General features: G+C 45.6%; 1 protein-coding gene across 1 annotated transcript in view; it reads right to left on the reverse strand.

Annotated features, from left to right (window-relative positions):
• The window catches only part of ABLIM3 (actin binding LIM protein family member 3), a 110,492-nt gene that overhangs the window by 59,025 nt on the left and 38,278 nt on the right, over positions 1-13,189 (reverse strand). The window contains exons 3-4 of the mRNA XM_047073697.1: positions 12,756-12,893; positions 2,006-2,189 (exon numbers count right to left, since the gene is read on the reverse strand). Of these exons, the coding sequence (XP_046929653.1) occupies positions 2,006-2,189; positions 12,756-12,893 (322 nt within the window). The remainder of the gene's footprint in view (positions 1-2,005; positions 2,190-12,755; positions 12,894-13,189) is intronic.

The following is a 13,189-nucleotide window of genomic DNA, read 5'->3' on the forward strand; positions in this document are numbered from 1 at the left end:
TCCTCTGGAGGGATTCCACGTCTATTGGTGAGCTGACAGCGCATGGGCTCACAGCTCGGTACCGCACACAGCCTGCCTTACGTTATACCAGGTAAATTCAAGGGCTGTTCACAGCACCAGGCTGACTGAACTGCTCAGTTGGGGCCAGGACCGGAACTGGAGGCCCACTGGGGCCATTTACATGACTTTAACACTGGGCAAATCATGACACTTAGTTGAGCTTACACTTCTCATCTGTAAACGAACTGGCTAACAATTCCTCCTCGAGTGGTCCCTTCTTCCTGGAAGGACTTTTTCCACCCCAACCTCACCTATCCCCCTATGTCAAGAAGAAGCCATCCAACTCCTCCATTCACCCAGATCTCTTCCTTTCACTACCCGGGAGGTTGAGAAGCGCCCAGATGCCCTCTTCCTCTCCTCCGCGTTTGTGCCGTTTGGGTTCCAGGGTTCAAAGGTCTCCAGCTTGTACACGTCCTGCCTCCCTAACCAAATATAAACTGTGCACAGAGTCCCTGGCAGCATTAACCCCATTGTTCAGCTGCGCTTGAGCACAGAGTCTGGGACACAGGCTCTGGGCACAGCTCCACCGCCCTTGCGTGAGCAACGTGGGACAAGGGAAGGAGCGCCGGGGTGACGTGGGGGAGCTGTGTTCTCATCTTGGCCCAGGCACTGACTTGTGGCAAAGGACGAGGCACTATATCCGTATGGGGCCCGACAGAAACTTCACTTTATACCATGTGGACCCTACTGTGCTAACCTCCAATGGGGCTGGGAGTCTGGGCCCCAGAGCCCAGGTTTTAAGACACGGACGACTGAATGAATGAATTCCGCTGGGTGATTTTATTTGCTTATACGCTGTGTCATTAGTCTCAGCTGGGAACTCTAACCAACAGGTAGTTATTTCATGGGGAGAATAATTAATCTATAAATTCCCTTCCTGATTAAAAAATGCATATATTTCTTCCAAATCCTGTTTCTACTTATGACTTAATCAGAGCAGTCCATTAAATTTTAATGTATTTGTGGGCAGGGCTGAGGTTTCCTTTAGGTTTCTCATCTCTTTAATGTGGTGCTTGGCATACAATGGACCCTTAATGTACATCTGCTAAGTTAACAAGTGACTGGGGATTCAGGGCATGGGGGGGGGGGCGAGGTTTCCATCATCTACCAGGTAGCCTGAGAAGCTAGGTGCTTACTATACGATGATGACAAGGATAGCAAAAGGAGACCCAATTATGTCCTGAGCTGTGGTCTCTGCAAGCACCAACTCATTTATATCTTCAGGAAAACCCACTGAGGTTGGGGTGGTTTTGAGGCCCATTTTACTGATGAAGAAGCTGAGGCTCACAGAGGTCGGATCACTTTCCAGGGTCACAGAGGAAGGCTACAAACGGGTATCTCTGAACCACATGTGGCTGAAGGTGTGGGAGCTGGCCCAGGTGCCTGGTTCCCAAAATGGGTTGTGAGAGGCCAGGGTAGTCAGCGGCTCCTTTGAGGACTTCTGATGGGAAGTGGGAGGCTGAGTGTGGAGGCCTGGATCCTTACTCTTGTCTTGACCGCCGGACAAACTAGTGTTTTGTATTAGATCATATTTGACAGATTGGATTCAGCTGCTAAAAGGTTTGCAAACTAGGGGCACCTGGGTGGCTCAGTCGGTTGAGTGTCCGACTTCGGCTCAGGTCATGATCTCACGGTCCGTGAGTTCGAGCCCCGCATCGGGCTCTGTGCTGACAGCTCGGAGCCCGGAGCCTGCTTCAGATTCTGTGTGTCCCTCTCTCTCTGCCCCTCCCCTGCTCATGCTCTGTCTCTCTCTGTCTCAAAAATAAATAAGCATTAAAAAAAAACTAAAAAAAAAAAAAAAAAGGGTTTGCAAACCACTGGCCTGTCAGATCGTTCCACCCGTGAGATCTTAAAAATCCTAGTGTTCGGCATACAGCCCTGGGAGCCCCAGAACTGCCAGGGCGCTCGGGCAGAGGGTCCCGCCCTCTGCCGGCCACCTGCTCACCTGCACAAGCTGCACACGAAGCACTTGGGGTGGTAGGTGCGGCCCAGGGCAGAGATGACCTCCCCGGTGATGAAGTCCCGGCAGCTGTCGCAGCGGGTGCCGTAGAGTTGCTGGTAGTCCTGAGTGCAGATGTACTCTTGGTTCTTGAAGAAGAAGCCCGACTGGGCCAGGCCGCAGCCACACACTGGGGGCAACAAACAGAGAGACAAGGGCAGGCTGAGTCCAGGAAGGTCTGCAAGCATGAGGTTCTCACTGGGGACAAGGCTGGTGTCTGACGTGGTCATGTGGCCAGAAAATGGTGGCAGATTGGACCTCACGGGGCTAGCGTTTCTGAAAGTATATCCCAAAGACCACTTGCGTCAGAATCGGGAGCCCGGCCGGCTCCTTTAGGTGCAGACGCCTGGGCCTGAATCGGGCTCGCTGGGGCTAAGGTCCAGGAGTTTGAGTGTTAGCATACTCTCCAGCTGCTTCTGATGCGCCCTGACTGAGACCACTGATGGACAGCCCTCTCAATACATGGATGAAAGTTTAGGGCTGCCGTGGCTCACGCAATGCCATACCGGTGGTATTATGAATTTGAGAAGAATCATTCAGTTAAAGTTCCTCTGGGCGCTTTCTACGGGCTGGAGTCTGTGCTAGGTGAAGACAACTTAGAATGGCAATGGGACGGATGATTTGAAGTTTATAACCTGCTCTCACCACACACATAACGAGTTGGTCTGTTCCCCGGGCAGGAATGATAAAACACGATCCCCGAACTGTACTAATGAGCTACTAATGTATGCCAAAAGACGACCTTATGGAACACACGTCACGGGCGATAGGCCATGGGCTGGTGCAGGCAGCAAGTGCTGTTAGTGGGGAGGAAAAGGGAGCAATGTCATTGGGGAGGGATCATGGTAGGCTTCTTGGAGGAGGCGGCAGCTGGGCTGAACTCTGAAGGCAGGATGAGCCACAGCACATAAGTAGAAGTTGCAAGTGATATTCGTGTGGTGGTGGGGCGGGGGTTGGGGTAGTGTTTTTAGGGAACGGAGAATAGTAATAAAGGAAAATGTTGACGGTTGGAAGAGGGCCTGAGTCTAGCTTAAGAAGTTTAGCCTTTGTGGGATATTGAGAAGCCACGGATAGTTTTTTAAAAACATTAAAAAAATTATTTTGAAACTCTCCACCATATACAAAAGACGAGAGAAGGTTATAATGATGTCCCATCACCTATTTGCAAAAGTGACCAGTTGCACTGATAGCTTTTGAATAGACAGGCAATATGATTTCATAAGGTCTTGTGGGATTTCCTTGCGGACAATATGAAGATGTGTAGGACCGATAATAGATAGAGCAGGTGGATTTAATTATAGGTGCTCGAACGACTCAACCCATGTGGGACTCCCTTCCCCCGAGGGACTTAGAAACATGGGAAATGAGATTTCCCTCTGAGGGTTGAGTTATGAAATCAACACCTAATGAGAAGAGCAGAAAGAGGCAAAGCCTCTTCCAGGAGATCGAATGGCTCTCAGGGCCACCAGAACTGCCGAGTGTATTGATCCAGCTATAAAGCAAGGGTGGCCATCCAGGAAGGGGCTGGCCAGAAATCAAAGGAAGGCCATTAGGGAGTCCATTCGCACCCTACGACCACCCCCCTTGCTCTGAGTGTTCAGAGTGATCGTCTGAGAGTTTGGCTTTCTATGCAGTTGGCCTTTGGGAGAGACGCAGCTGGTCAGGGGAATGAGAACTAGTACAACGGAGCATCGCAGCTCTTGTTTCCATTAATAAACAGGCACTCTGATTTTATACGTAGGTTTCCTGTGGACTTTGTTACCACGAGTGAGCTTTCTCAAGCACGGTCAGCGGTGTGGAAACCAAGGAGACGGAATTCTGAGCCTGTAATCGTGAGGACCTGGCCTGGCCTGGGTGATACTACCCCAGCAAACACGACCTCCTCGTTAACAGGGGAAGTTGCATTGCAAGAGCAGCCAGGTTAAAGATAGGAGGGACTTCCGGGCGCGTGGCAGAACTATTTCGCAAGTGTTTGTTCACCTTGCAGGCTTCCAGGGCCAGGATGAGTGAGGAGGAGGACAGCCCCAGATGTCCCAGCATTAGGGCGACAGTGCAGCACAGTGGGAGATGTAGTCGGTCTGGGAGCTGGGCCATCTGGGCTCTGGTTTTGTCACCGCCACTAACTCTGTGGGTGACCATGAACTTGGTCTCTGTTCACATGGATGCAAAATGAAGAAGCCGGATTAAAAAGGGACCCGAGCTTTTCTTCTGACACTGACTGACAGGCTGTGAGTCTAGAAGGAGAACTTCCTCAAGGGCTTGCCAGGTGCCAAAACATTTTAAACTCAGTGCGAGGTAGAGCCTCTGGAGACCACGCCTGCAGAGAGGCTGGAGGGAGTGGTGGGCGTTGGTGGGGGGAGGGTTCACCTGCCACCGGGGCTTGGTGAAAATTCATCACATCAAACAATGCCTCGAGAGCAGGCGAGGCCAGAGTACAGGCCGTTCTGGGGTGTGCAGGTGGCGGATCAATTGACTTCATGGCTGTGGAATTAGTTAGTTCATGGCCTAGGACCTCATGGGAATCAGTTCCTGTTTTTTCCTTCTTTTCTCTCCTTTGTTTCCCCAGCCAGCTCCACCCTCACAGCCACCTCTCCCAGTGGACAAAACCAGGAGGCCATCAGAAAACTTGGAACAATCAGTTCCTCTATTTCCCCCAAGGAGCTGAAGGAGGAAGTTTTTGGTAGAAAGGACGCAAAGGTTGATAAGGATCTCAGGGGGGTTCCTGGAAATCCAGTGGGGAACGCGGGGACGGAAGACAAGTTGGACAGCACCGACAGATGCATCTGAGGTTGAACAGAGCCCAACATTCAAATAACAGGAAAGGCCTTGGAGAGGGTCTGCAGTATGGAACTGATGTGGAATGAACACACCTGGGGCAGTCGTTATTCTGTGAATCAAAAAAATCAAAAAGTCTACTATTTAAAAAAAAAAAAAAGCAGATCATTTGGTTTGACAGTGGGACAGGATATGAAAACTTGGCACTGCTTTGAGAAAATCCGGAACGAACGTCCACTATAAATATAATGCCTAGAAAGAGGCCTGGCATACAGTCACAGCACGTTTGTACTGCTCTGTGGGTCACTGGACCTTCGTCTGTATTTCTGTTCTACCACTCAGGGGCTGTGTGGCTTTGAAAAAGTTACCCCACCTCTCTGGGCTCCGTTGCTTCATTTGTGAAATGAAGGGGCTATGCGGTAACTGAGAACACACCCCAGATCCGAGAGCCCAGGATTCTGTCATATGATTCCACTGATTTTCAACTTTTCAAATGGGACTGAGTTTTACGGAATTTCAAAACCAAAGTGTTATTAGCAGGGCCACCGAGGGCGATCTAGTTAACATTTAAATATTTAAATTGCGAAATATATTATACATACAGAAGACAGTCAATATCCACGTACAGTTTATTTTTTTAATTATTATTATTTTGCTAGCGTTTATTTATTTTTGACAGAGAGAGAGAGAGAGACAGAGCATGAGAGGGGGAGGGGCAGAGAGAGAGGGAGACACAGAATGCGAAGCAGGCTCCAGGCTCTGAGCTGTCAGCACAGAGCCCGACGCAGGGCTCGAACTCACGGACCGTGAGGTCATGACCTGAGCCGAAGTCGGACGCTCAACCGACTGAGCCACCCAGGCGCCCCAACGTACGGTATAAAGAAGAAGGTAGCCGCTACCATGTTATGAAATAGAACACTACCAGTGCGTTGGAAGACTGTTTGCACCTCCTAGAAGCATCCGCTTCCCATGTGGTCCCTAATTTGTGCGTTTGTCCTCCCCTTGCTTTTCTTTCCACTTTTACCACCTCTGATGTATCCACAAATAACGCGTTGTTTAGTTCTGCCTTTTTGGAACTTTATATTGATGGAACCATACGGCATTTATTCTTCTGTGCTTGCGTCATACTTGGAGGATTATGTTTTTGAGATTCATCCACATCCATGCACGTAACTGCAGTTTTCATTCTCACTGCTGTGCTGTATCCCTTTGTCCACATCATAATTGATCTACTTTACTGTTGAAGGACATTTGAGCTCCTTGCAGTTTTGTTTTGTTTTGAAATGTTGCTTTGAAAACTCCTGTATTTGCAAGGTGATGCCTTACTGTTTTCCAAAGAGTTTATCCCATTTACATTCCCACCAGCAGTTTCCACTGATGGATATCGTCACTGAAAGCTGATAATGGGCAGTCAACATGGTAGCTACAAAATGACATCTTATTGTGATTTTAAATTTCCTCTCCCTGATTATTAACCAAACTGGGAATCTTATGCTTTTTTTAAAAAATTTTATGTATTTATTTTGAGAGAGAGAGAATGAGTGACAGGGGGAGGGGCAGAGAGGGAGGGGAGAGAGAAAATCCGGAGCAGGCTCCTCCCTGTCAGCGCAGAGTCCGATGCAGGGCTCGAACTCATGAACCGTGAGGTTATGACCTGAGCTGAAATCAAGGGTCAGACGCTTGACTGACTGAGTCACCCAGGTGCCCCAAGAATCTGATTACATGTTTCTGGGCCATCTGTGTTTTCAAGGTTCATCCACGTAGGAGTATGTATCAGTATTTCATTCCTTCGTATTGCTGAATGATATTGCACTACATTTTATTTACCCATTCATTGGTTGCTGGATATTTGAATTGTTTCCAATTTTTGACTTTGTGAATAACACTGCTATGAACTTTCATGCACAAGTCTTTGTGTGGGCATATATTTCTCTTTAGCACATATCTTCTGAATTTGACCTTGTTAAGTCATATGGTAACTCTACATTAAACCCCTAGAGAAACCGCAAGACTTTTCCACAGCAGCTACACATTTTGCATTCCCGCCAGCAATGGATGAGGGTTCTGATTTCTCCGCATTCTTGTCAACGCTTGTATTATCTGTCTTTTTGAATATGGCCATCCTAGTGGGTGTAATGTGTGTCTCCTTGTGCTTTGATGTGCATTTCTCAGATGACTAATGACATTGAGCATTTTCCCATGAGTTTATTGGACGTTTATAGAACTTCTTTGGAGAAACCTGTATTCGGATCCTTCGCCCATCCTGAACTTAGATTATTTGTCTTTTTCTTAGTAAGTTGTAAGAATCCCTTATATAGTTTAGATACAAGTCCTTTACCAGATGTAAGATTCACAAATTTCCTCTCCCATTTAGCGGGCTGACTTTTTACATGGTTGATGGTATATTTTGAAGCACAAAAGTGTTTAATCTTAATGACCTCTAACTCATCCGTTTTGATGACATCGAACGCATCATCACAGCCAAGAAGTCTTTGCCTAACTCAGGGTTGCAAAGACTTACTCTTATATTTTCTCCCAAGGGTTTTATAGTCTTAGCTCTTACCTATAGGTTTTTGACTTATTTTGGGCTAATTTTTGTGTATGGTGTGAGGAGGGGGGGGTCTATCTTCATTTTTTTTTTTTTTGCATATGTGTATCTAGTTTTCCTACCATCATTTGTTGCAGACTGTTCTTTCCCTATAGAATTGTCCTGATAGCCTTGTTGAAAATCAGTTGACCTTAAATCTCATGGCTTATTTCTGCTCTCTCAGTTCTATTGATCTATATGTCTATCCATGTGCTAATACCACAATGTCTTGTTTTTTGTTGCTTTGTAGTAAGTTTTACAAGTGGGAAGTTTGAGTCGTCCAGCTTTGTTCTTTTTTAGGCTTGCTTTGGCTATTCTACATCCCCTACGGTTCCATATTAATTTTACAATCAGCTTGTCAATTTCTTTAAAGAAGCCAGCTGGGATTTCTATGGGGACTGCATTTGTTATGAATTGAATAGTGTCCTCCCCCAAATTTATCTTTTGAAGCCCTAACTCCCAGTGGGTAGCGGGTATTGATGAGATAATTAGGTTTAGGTGAGATCATGAGGGTGGGACCCTCATTATGAGATTAGTGTTGTTATTAGAAGAGACACCAGCAAGCTTTCCTTCTCTTTTTCCGACATGTGAGGACACAGTAAGAAGATGGCTGTCTGCAGTCCAAGAAGGGAGCTCTGACCACAACCCAACATGTTGGCACCTTGATATTGGACTTCCAGCCTCTGGAACAGTGAGACAACAAACTTGTGTTGGTTAAGCCACTCAATCTATGGTATTTTGTTGGGGATAAATACTAAGTAAGCTAAGATAGCATCAAATCTATAGATCAATCTGAAGAACACTGCCATCTTAACAATATTAAGACCTCAGACCCATGAACACGAGATTTCATTTATTTAGATCTTTTTAAATATTTTGTAACTGTCAGAGTATGAATTTTGTACTTTTGTTAAATTTATTCCTACATATTTTATTTTTGATACGATTGTCACTGGCATTGCTTTCTCAATTTCATTTTCAGACTGTCCATTGCAAGTGTATAGACAAAGAATTGATTTTGGTATACTGATCTTTCACCCTGCAACCTTGCTGAACTTATTTATTTCCAATGGTTTTTTAGTGCATATATTAAGATCATGCCACGTGCGTAGAGAAATAATCTTACCTTTTCTTTTTCAATCTGGATGTCTTTCATTTCACTTTCTTGTATAACTGACCCAATATGAACCTACAGTACAATGCTGAATGGGAGTAGTGAGAGCAAACATCCTGTTCCTACTTTTGATTTTACAGGCAGGCAAGCAGTCTTTCACCATTAAGTATGACGTTGGTCATGGGTTTGCCTTTGTTCTTGAAAGATACTTTGGCTGAATACCTAATTCTACATTTATAGTTATTTCTTTCAGTACAGACAGGTATTATTTCACTGTTCTCTGGTTTCCTTGTTGCTAACACGCCAGCTGTCAGTCTGCTTACCATTCATGTGCAGATGATCTATTTCTTCTCTTGGATGTTTTTAAGATCGTCTTCTGTCTTTGGTAATCTGCAGTTCATTCTGATGATGTAAGTATTTTCTATTTTTCTAGCGGGATTTCTTAAGTTTCTGGATCCAAGGATTTGTATCTTTGAACAGTTCTGGAAACTTCAGAGCTGTCATGTCTCCAAATACTGTCTTCCCACTCATGTGTTCTGTTACATACCTCTAGAGCTCTGATTGGATGTATGTCAAACCTCTTCACTATTTTCTCCGTGTATGAACTTCTCTTTTACTTTTACTACCTTCTTATATTTCTGGGCTATATGGATATACCTTTTTCTTGGCTAAATCTTACAGCTTATTAAATTCTCTCCAGCAACACCTAATCTGCTATATAATCCATACATTGACTTTCTAATTTCAAATATTACATATTTTTATTTTGAAGTTTTGTGTCTTTTTTTATTTATTTATTTATTTATTTATTTTTCAACGTTTATTTATTTTTTTGGGGACAGAGAGAGACAGAGCATGAACGGGGGAGGGGCAGAGAGAGAGGGAGACACAGAATCGGAAACAGGCTCCAGGCTCTGAGCCATCAGCCCAGAGCCTGATGCGGGGCTCGAACTCACGGACCGCGAGATGGTGACCTGGCTGAAGTCGGACGCTTAACCGACTGTGCCACCCAGGCACCCCATGTGTCTTTTTTTAAATCTGTTGTGCTATTGGTAACAATATGTTGTTTCTTGCTCATTTTTTATGGCCCTTCTCCCCTACTTAAATGTATTGAATCTAGTCATTACATAATGTCAGAAAATACCAATTTATGAAGTCTTTAAGGTCCTGATTCTTCTTTACGTTGCTTTTGCTGGTAGTTATGCCATTATGATTGGAATGAGTTACTCATTTTGCTAATAATGTTATCTGAGGGAGTTTTTTGAGGTCTGGAGTAAAGCTGAGTTCCTCCAAAGAGGACTATCATTTGCTTCTGCCATTTACCAAATGTAGGATCACTTTCTTTTAAATTCTGGGAGTGCCTGGGTGGCTCAGTCGGTTAGGCCTTTGACTTCAGCTCAGGTCATGATCTTGCTGTTCCCGAGTTCAAGCCCCGCATCAGGCTCTGTGCTGACAGCTCGGAGCCTGGAGCCAGTTTCAGATTCTGTGTCTTCCTCTCTCTGTCTCTCTTTCTCTCTGCCCTTCCCATGCTTGTCTCTCTCTCTCTCTCTCTCTCTCTCTCTCAAAAACAAACATTAAAAAAATTAAAAAAGAATTTAAATGACGTTATACTTTTTAAAAATTTATGCCAAATATATAGCATGAATATAGAACATGAATCCATGTTAAAGGTGGGTTGTGGACAGACATTTTGATAAAAGCTTTATTCTCTACCCAGTGCCAAAGTTGGTACAGACAAGTTTTGTTGCTGTCTCCTTCTCCACTTTATTTCTCATCCATCCATACAATGAGAGTAAGATTTTCATAGGGGAAAATCTCAGCTTTACTCAGAGGTCTCCTATTACATTTCTACTCAGACCAGCTCTAACCTCTACCTGTCCATGATCCGTATAGCCATCAAGGCAAGAGCTCAAGGTCTCCAAGGTTTAGGGGACTAAATATGGCTTTGGAAGTCACACCAGGACTTCTGCTTTTATTTTTGTTTTTCACCTCTGCAGGTTCTTTCCTTTCATGTCAGCACAGTAGGGCACGGTAAAAGAGTTGTAAGAAAAATTCATAGAGATTTTAACTTTTTCAAATGAGGCTATTTAGGGTAACTAGTCTCTATAACTGGTTACTGCTGGAAACAAAAATCCTCTCATTTGTTTCACTTCTAAGCAAGCTGACATGGAAAACAGTCAGAAAAGTAAATCTATTTTTTTCTTTAAAATCTCCATGAAAGGAGATTCCATAACCGCCCTGTGGTGGATTGTCAAAATGGCCAAATTCTTCCTTTCTCTGCCTTCATGCTCTTGACATCTGCAAATCCTCCCACAAAAGGCAAAGCTTATCTCCCTACAATCTTGAATCTGGGTTGGCCATTTGACTCGTTTTGGCCAATGGGACATTAGCAAGCAGGACGCATGCCGAGGCTCAAACGGGTCTCGCTTATTGAAGCTTGCTCTCCTGTCCTTGGAACTCTGAGACCACCATGTAGAGGAGTCCAGGCCAGGCTGCTGGAGGACGAGAAGCCATATGCAGGCACCCAGCTCAACAGCCTGTCAACCACTGCCAGCTGACCCACCGATATCATGAGGCGAGCGGAGATACGGAGGGCCAGCGCAGACTGGAAGAACGGCCCCGCCAACCCAGCGAATCACAAGCTAAATAAAAAATTATTTTACACTGGTAAATTTTGGTGTAAGCAAAAGGTAACTAATATACTTGCTTAAGAATACAACTGCACCGTGCTAGCTCAAACCTCCCGAGAACAATTTTATTGTCTGCACCCTCTGTCCTGCCTCGGTTTCTAGGGGATGTAACAACGGTCACTCACCAAGACACTTTTGCAGGTCAGCTTGCACTAAAGGGACTTGCCAACTCACACTATAGAATTTAAACCATGTCAATTAAAATATACTCCATGTATGCTTCCGTACAAAAAATTAGGGCATGTGAGTATGTTTATTCGCTGAGTTTATTTGCTCAGTGTGGTGTGTAGTTAGATCCTGAGGAAGAGATCCAGAGTTTTTCTCGATGGCAGGGGAAGTCAATCTCAGACACACGAGACTGAGGTTGGAAGCAGTTACTAAAAAGAAAAGATCCGAGGTTTCGTTTGGCCTCAAATTCAGTCTATGTCAATGGTGTGAAGTGGCTCCTCAGGAGGTCAATTCGACGTCAGTCCAATTCACAGAAATGTTGCCCTTGCTGTAGCTGGCGGACCTTGAGAGCCGTGGTCCGTCCTGGGCGCTATGTTTTCAGAATGATACTGACAAACCGGAATGGACCAAGGAGGAAGACTCCACGATGATGATACAAGTTGGAATTTAAGGGTCCATAGGATCAATTTAAGGATCTATAATCAGGCACGGGGAGCCCTAGCTGCTACAAGCATGTGAATAGCAGTCACGGTTGTAAGGCAAACACGAAGTGCTCATCGGACTTCATAAGGGCGGATCTAGAACCAACAGGTGCCACGTTAACTCTTTGGGGCCAAACATTTTATAACCCACAGGGCCGTCCAACCTCAGATTGGCTGCGCTGTGGAACAGGAAGCCTGGATGAGGCGTTCAAGAAGTGGAGGCTGGGGAGGCATCTGTTGGGGAGGCATCTGTCAGGGACGATGGGGAAGGGAGTGTTGCCCTGCTTGGGCCAGATGCGTCTCTGGGCTCTGTCAGCAGAGTTTCTCTTCCTTCCTCCTGCTGGTTATCCTGCTTCTTTAGGAACTGATGGCTCCTAAGGGTTCAGAGGTAACCCAACATCCATCTGCCCCCAAACTACAGACCTTAGTGAAGTCATAATGGACCTTCTCCTCTGTTAAACTTAACCTTTGAGGATTGCCACATTGTTACAGAACAGGTGCTTGACTCAGCACCATGCTGACTTTCAGCCAGGACTGCTTACTCTTTCATTCACTCTCAGATTGATTTATAGGCACAAGACAGGATTTCTTTCCAGATCTGTAAGTTAAGCTTGCGGGATTGCCTTTTTCCTTCCGGGTCAGCGCTACCACTCTGAGGTCACCAGCTTGCCTCTCTCCCCAACATCCCGACTCTTCTGTCCCCTCTTCACTCCACGCTGCCTATGGGAGAGTTCTCATAACAGGTGCAAAGAAAGTTTCTTTGGGCCCGTATAGGTATCTCAGCAGCCTGTGTTCGCTCTGCCCGCCCCTGTGGCATGTCCTGGGGGGTGACACCAGGGCCTGCAATCTGACAAGGGGGTTGGGAGTCTGGGTCTCCTACCTTGACAGGTGAAGCATCTGATGTGGAAGTGGTTATTGTGGACACGAACCACTTCCCCTTTGCAGGTGTCTCCACATCGGTAGCACTGGATGACATTGGAGCTGCCTCGGGGATTGTAAGGATTCTGCTGATAAGGAACTGTAGAAAGAAACAAAGAGATCACCATCCAGAAGGCCCTTGCTCTTTAAAAACTCTGCTAGAAGACACTGTCCTAATCCTAACTGGGAGAAAAAGCAGAAAGGGAAGTAATTAGCTGAGTACCTTCAATACATCATCAGGGCTGCACCTGCCAAGCTCGGGCATCATGAGAAGGTGAGTGGCATTGAGACGTGAGTTCATAAATCTCCTTAAGCAGGCAGAGACTTAAGAGTGAGCATAACCTTTCCTCGCAATAATAGTGGCCAAATTCGTGGGAAAAAAAAAAAGTAAAAAAA

Source organism: Lynx rufus, unplaced genomic scaffold (assembly GCF_022079265.1).
Source record: "Lynx rufus isolate CCGP_SWC_20201006 ecotype Redwood Valley unplaced genomic scaffold, mLynRuf1.p SCAF_1, whole genome shotgun sequence".
In the NCBI taxonomy this organism is placed as follows: Eukaryota; Metazoa; Chordata; class Mammalia; order Carnivora; family Felidae; genus Lynx; species Lynx rufus.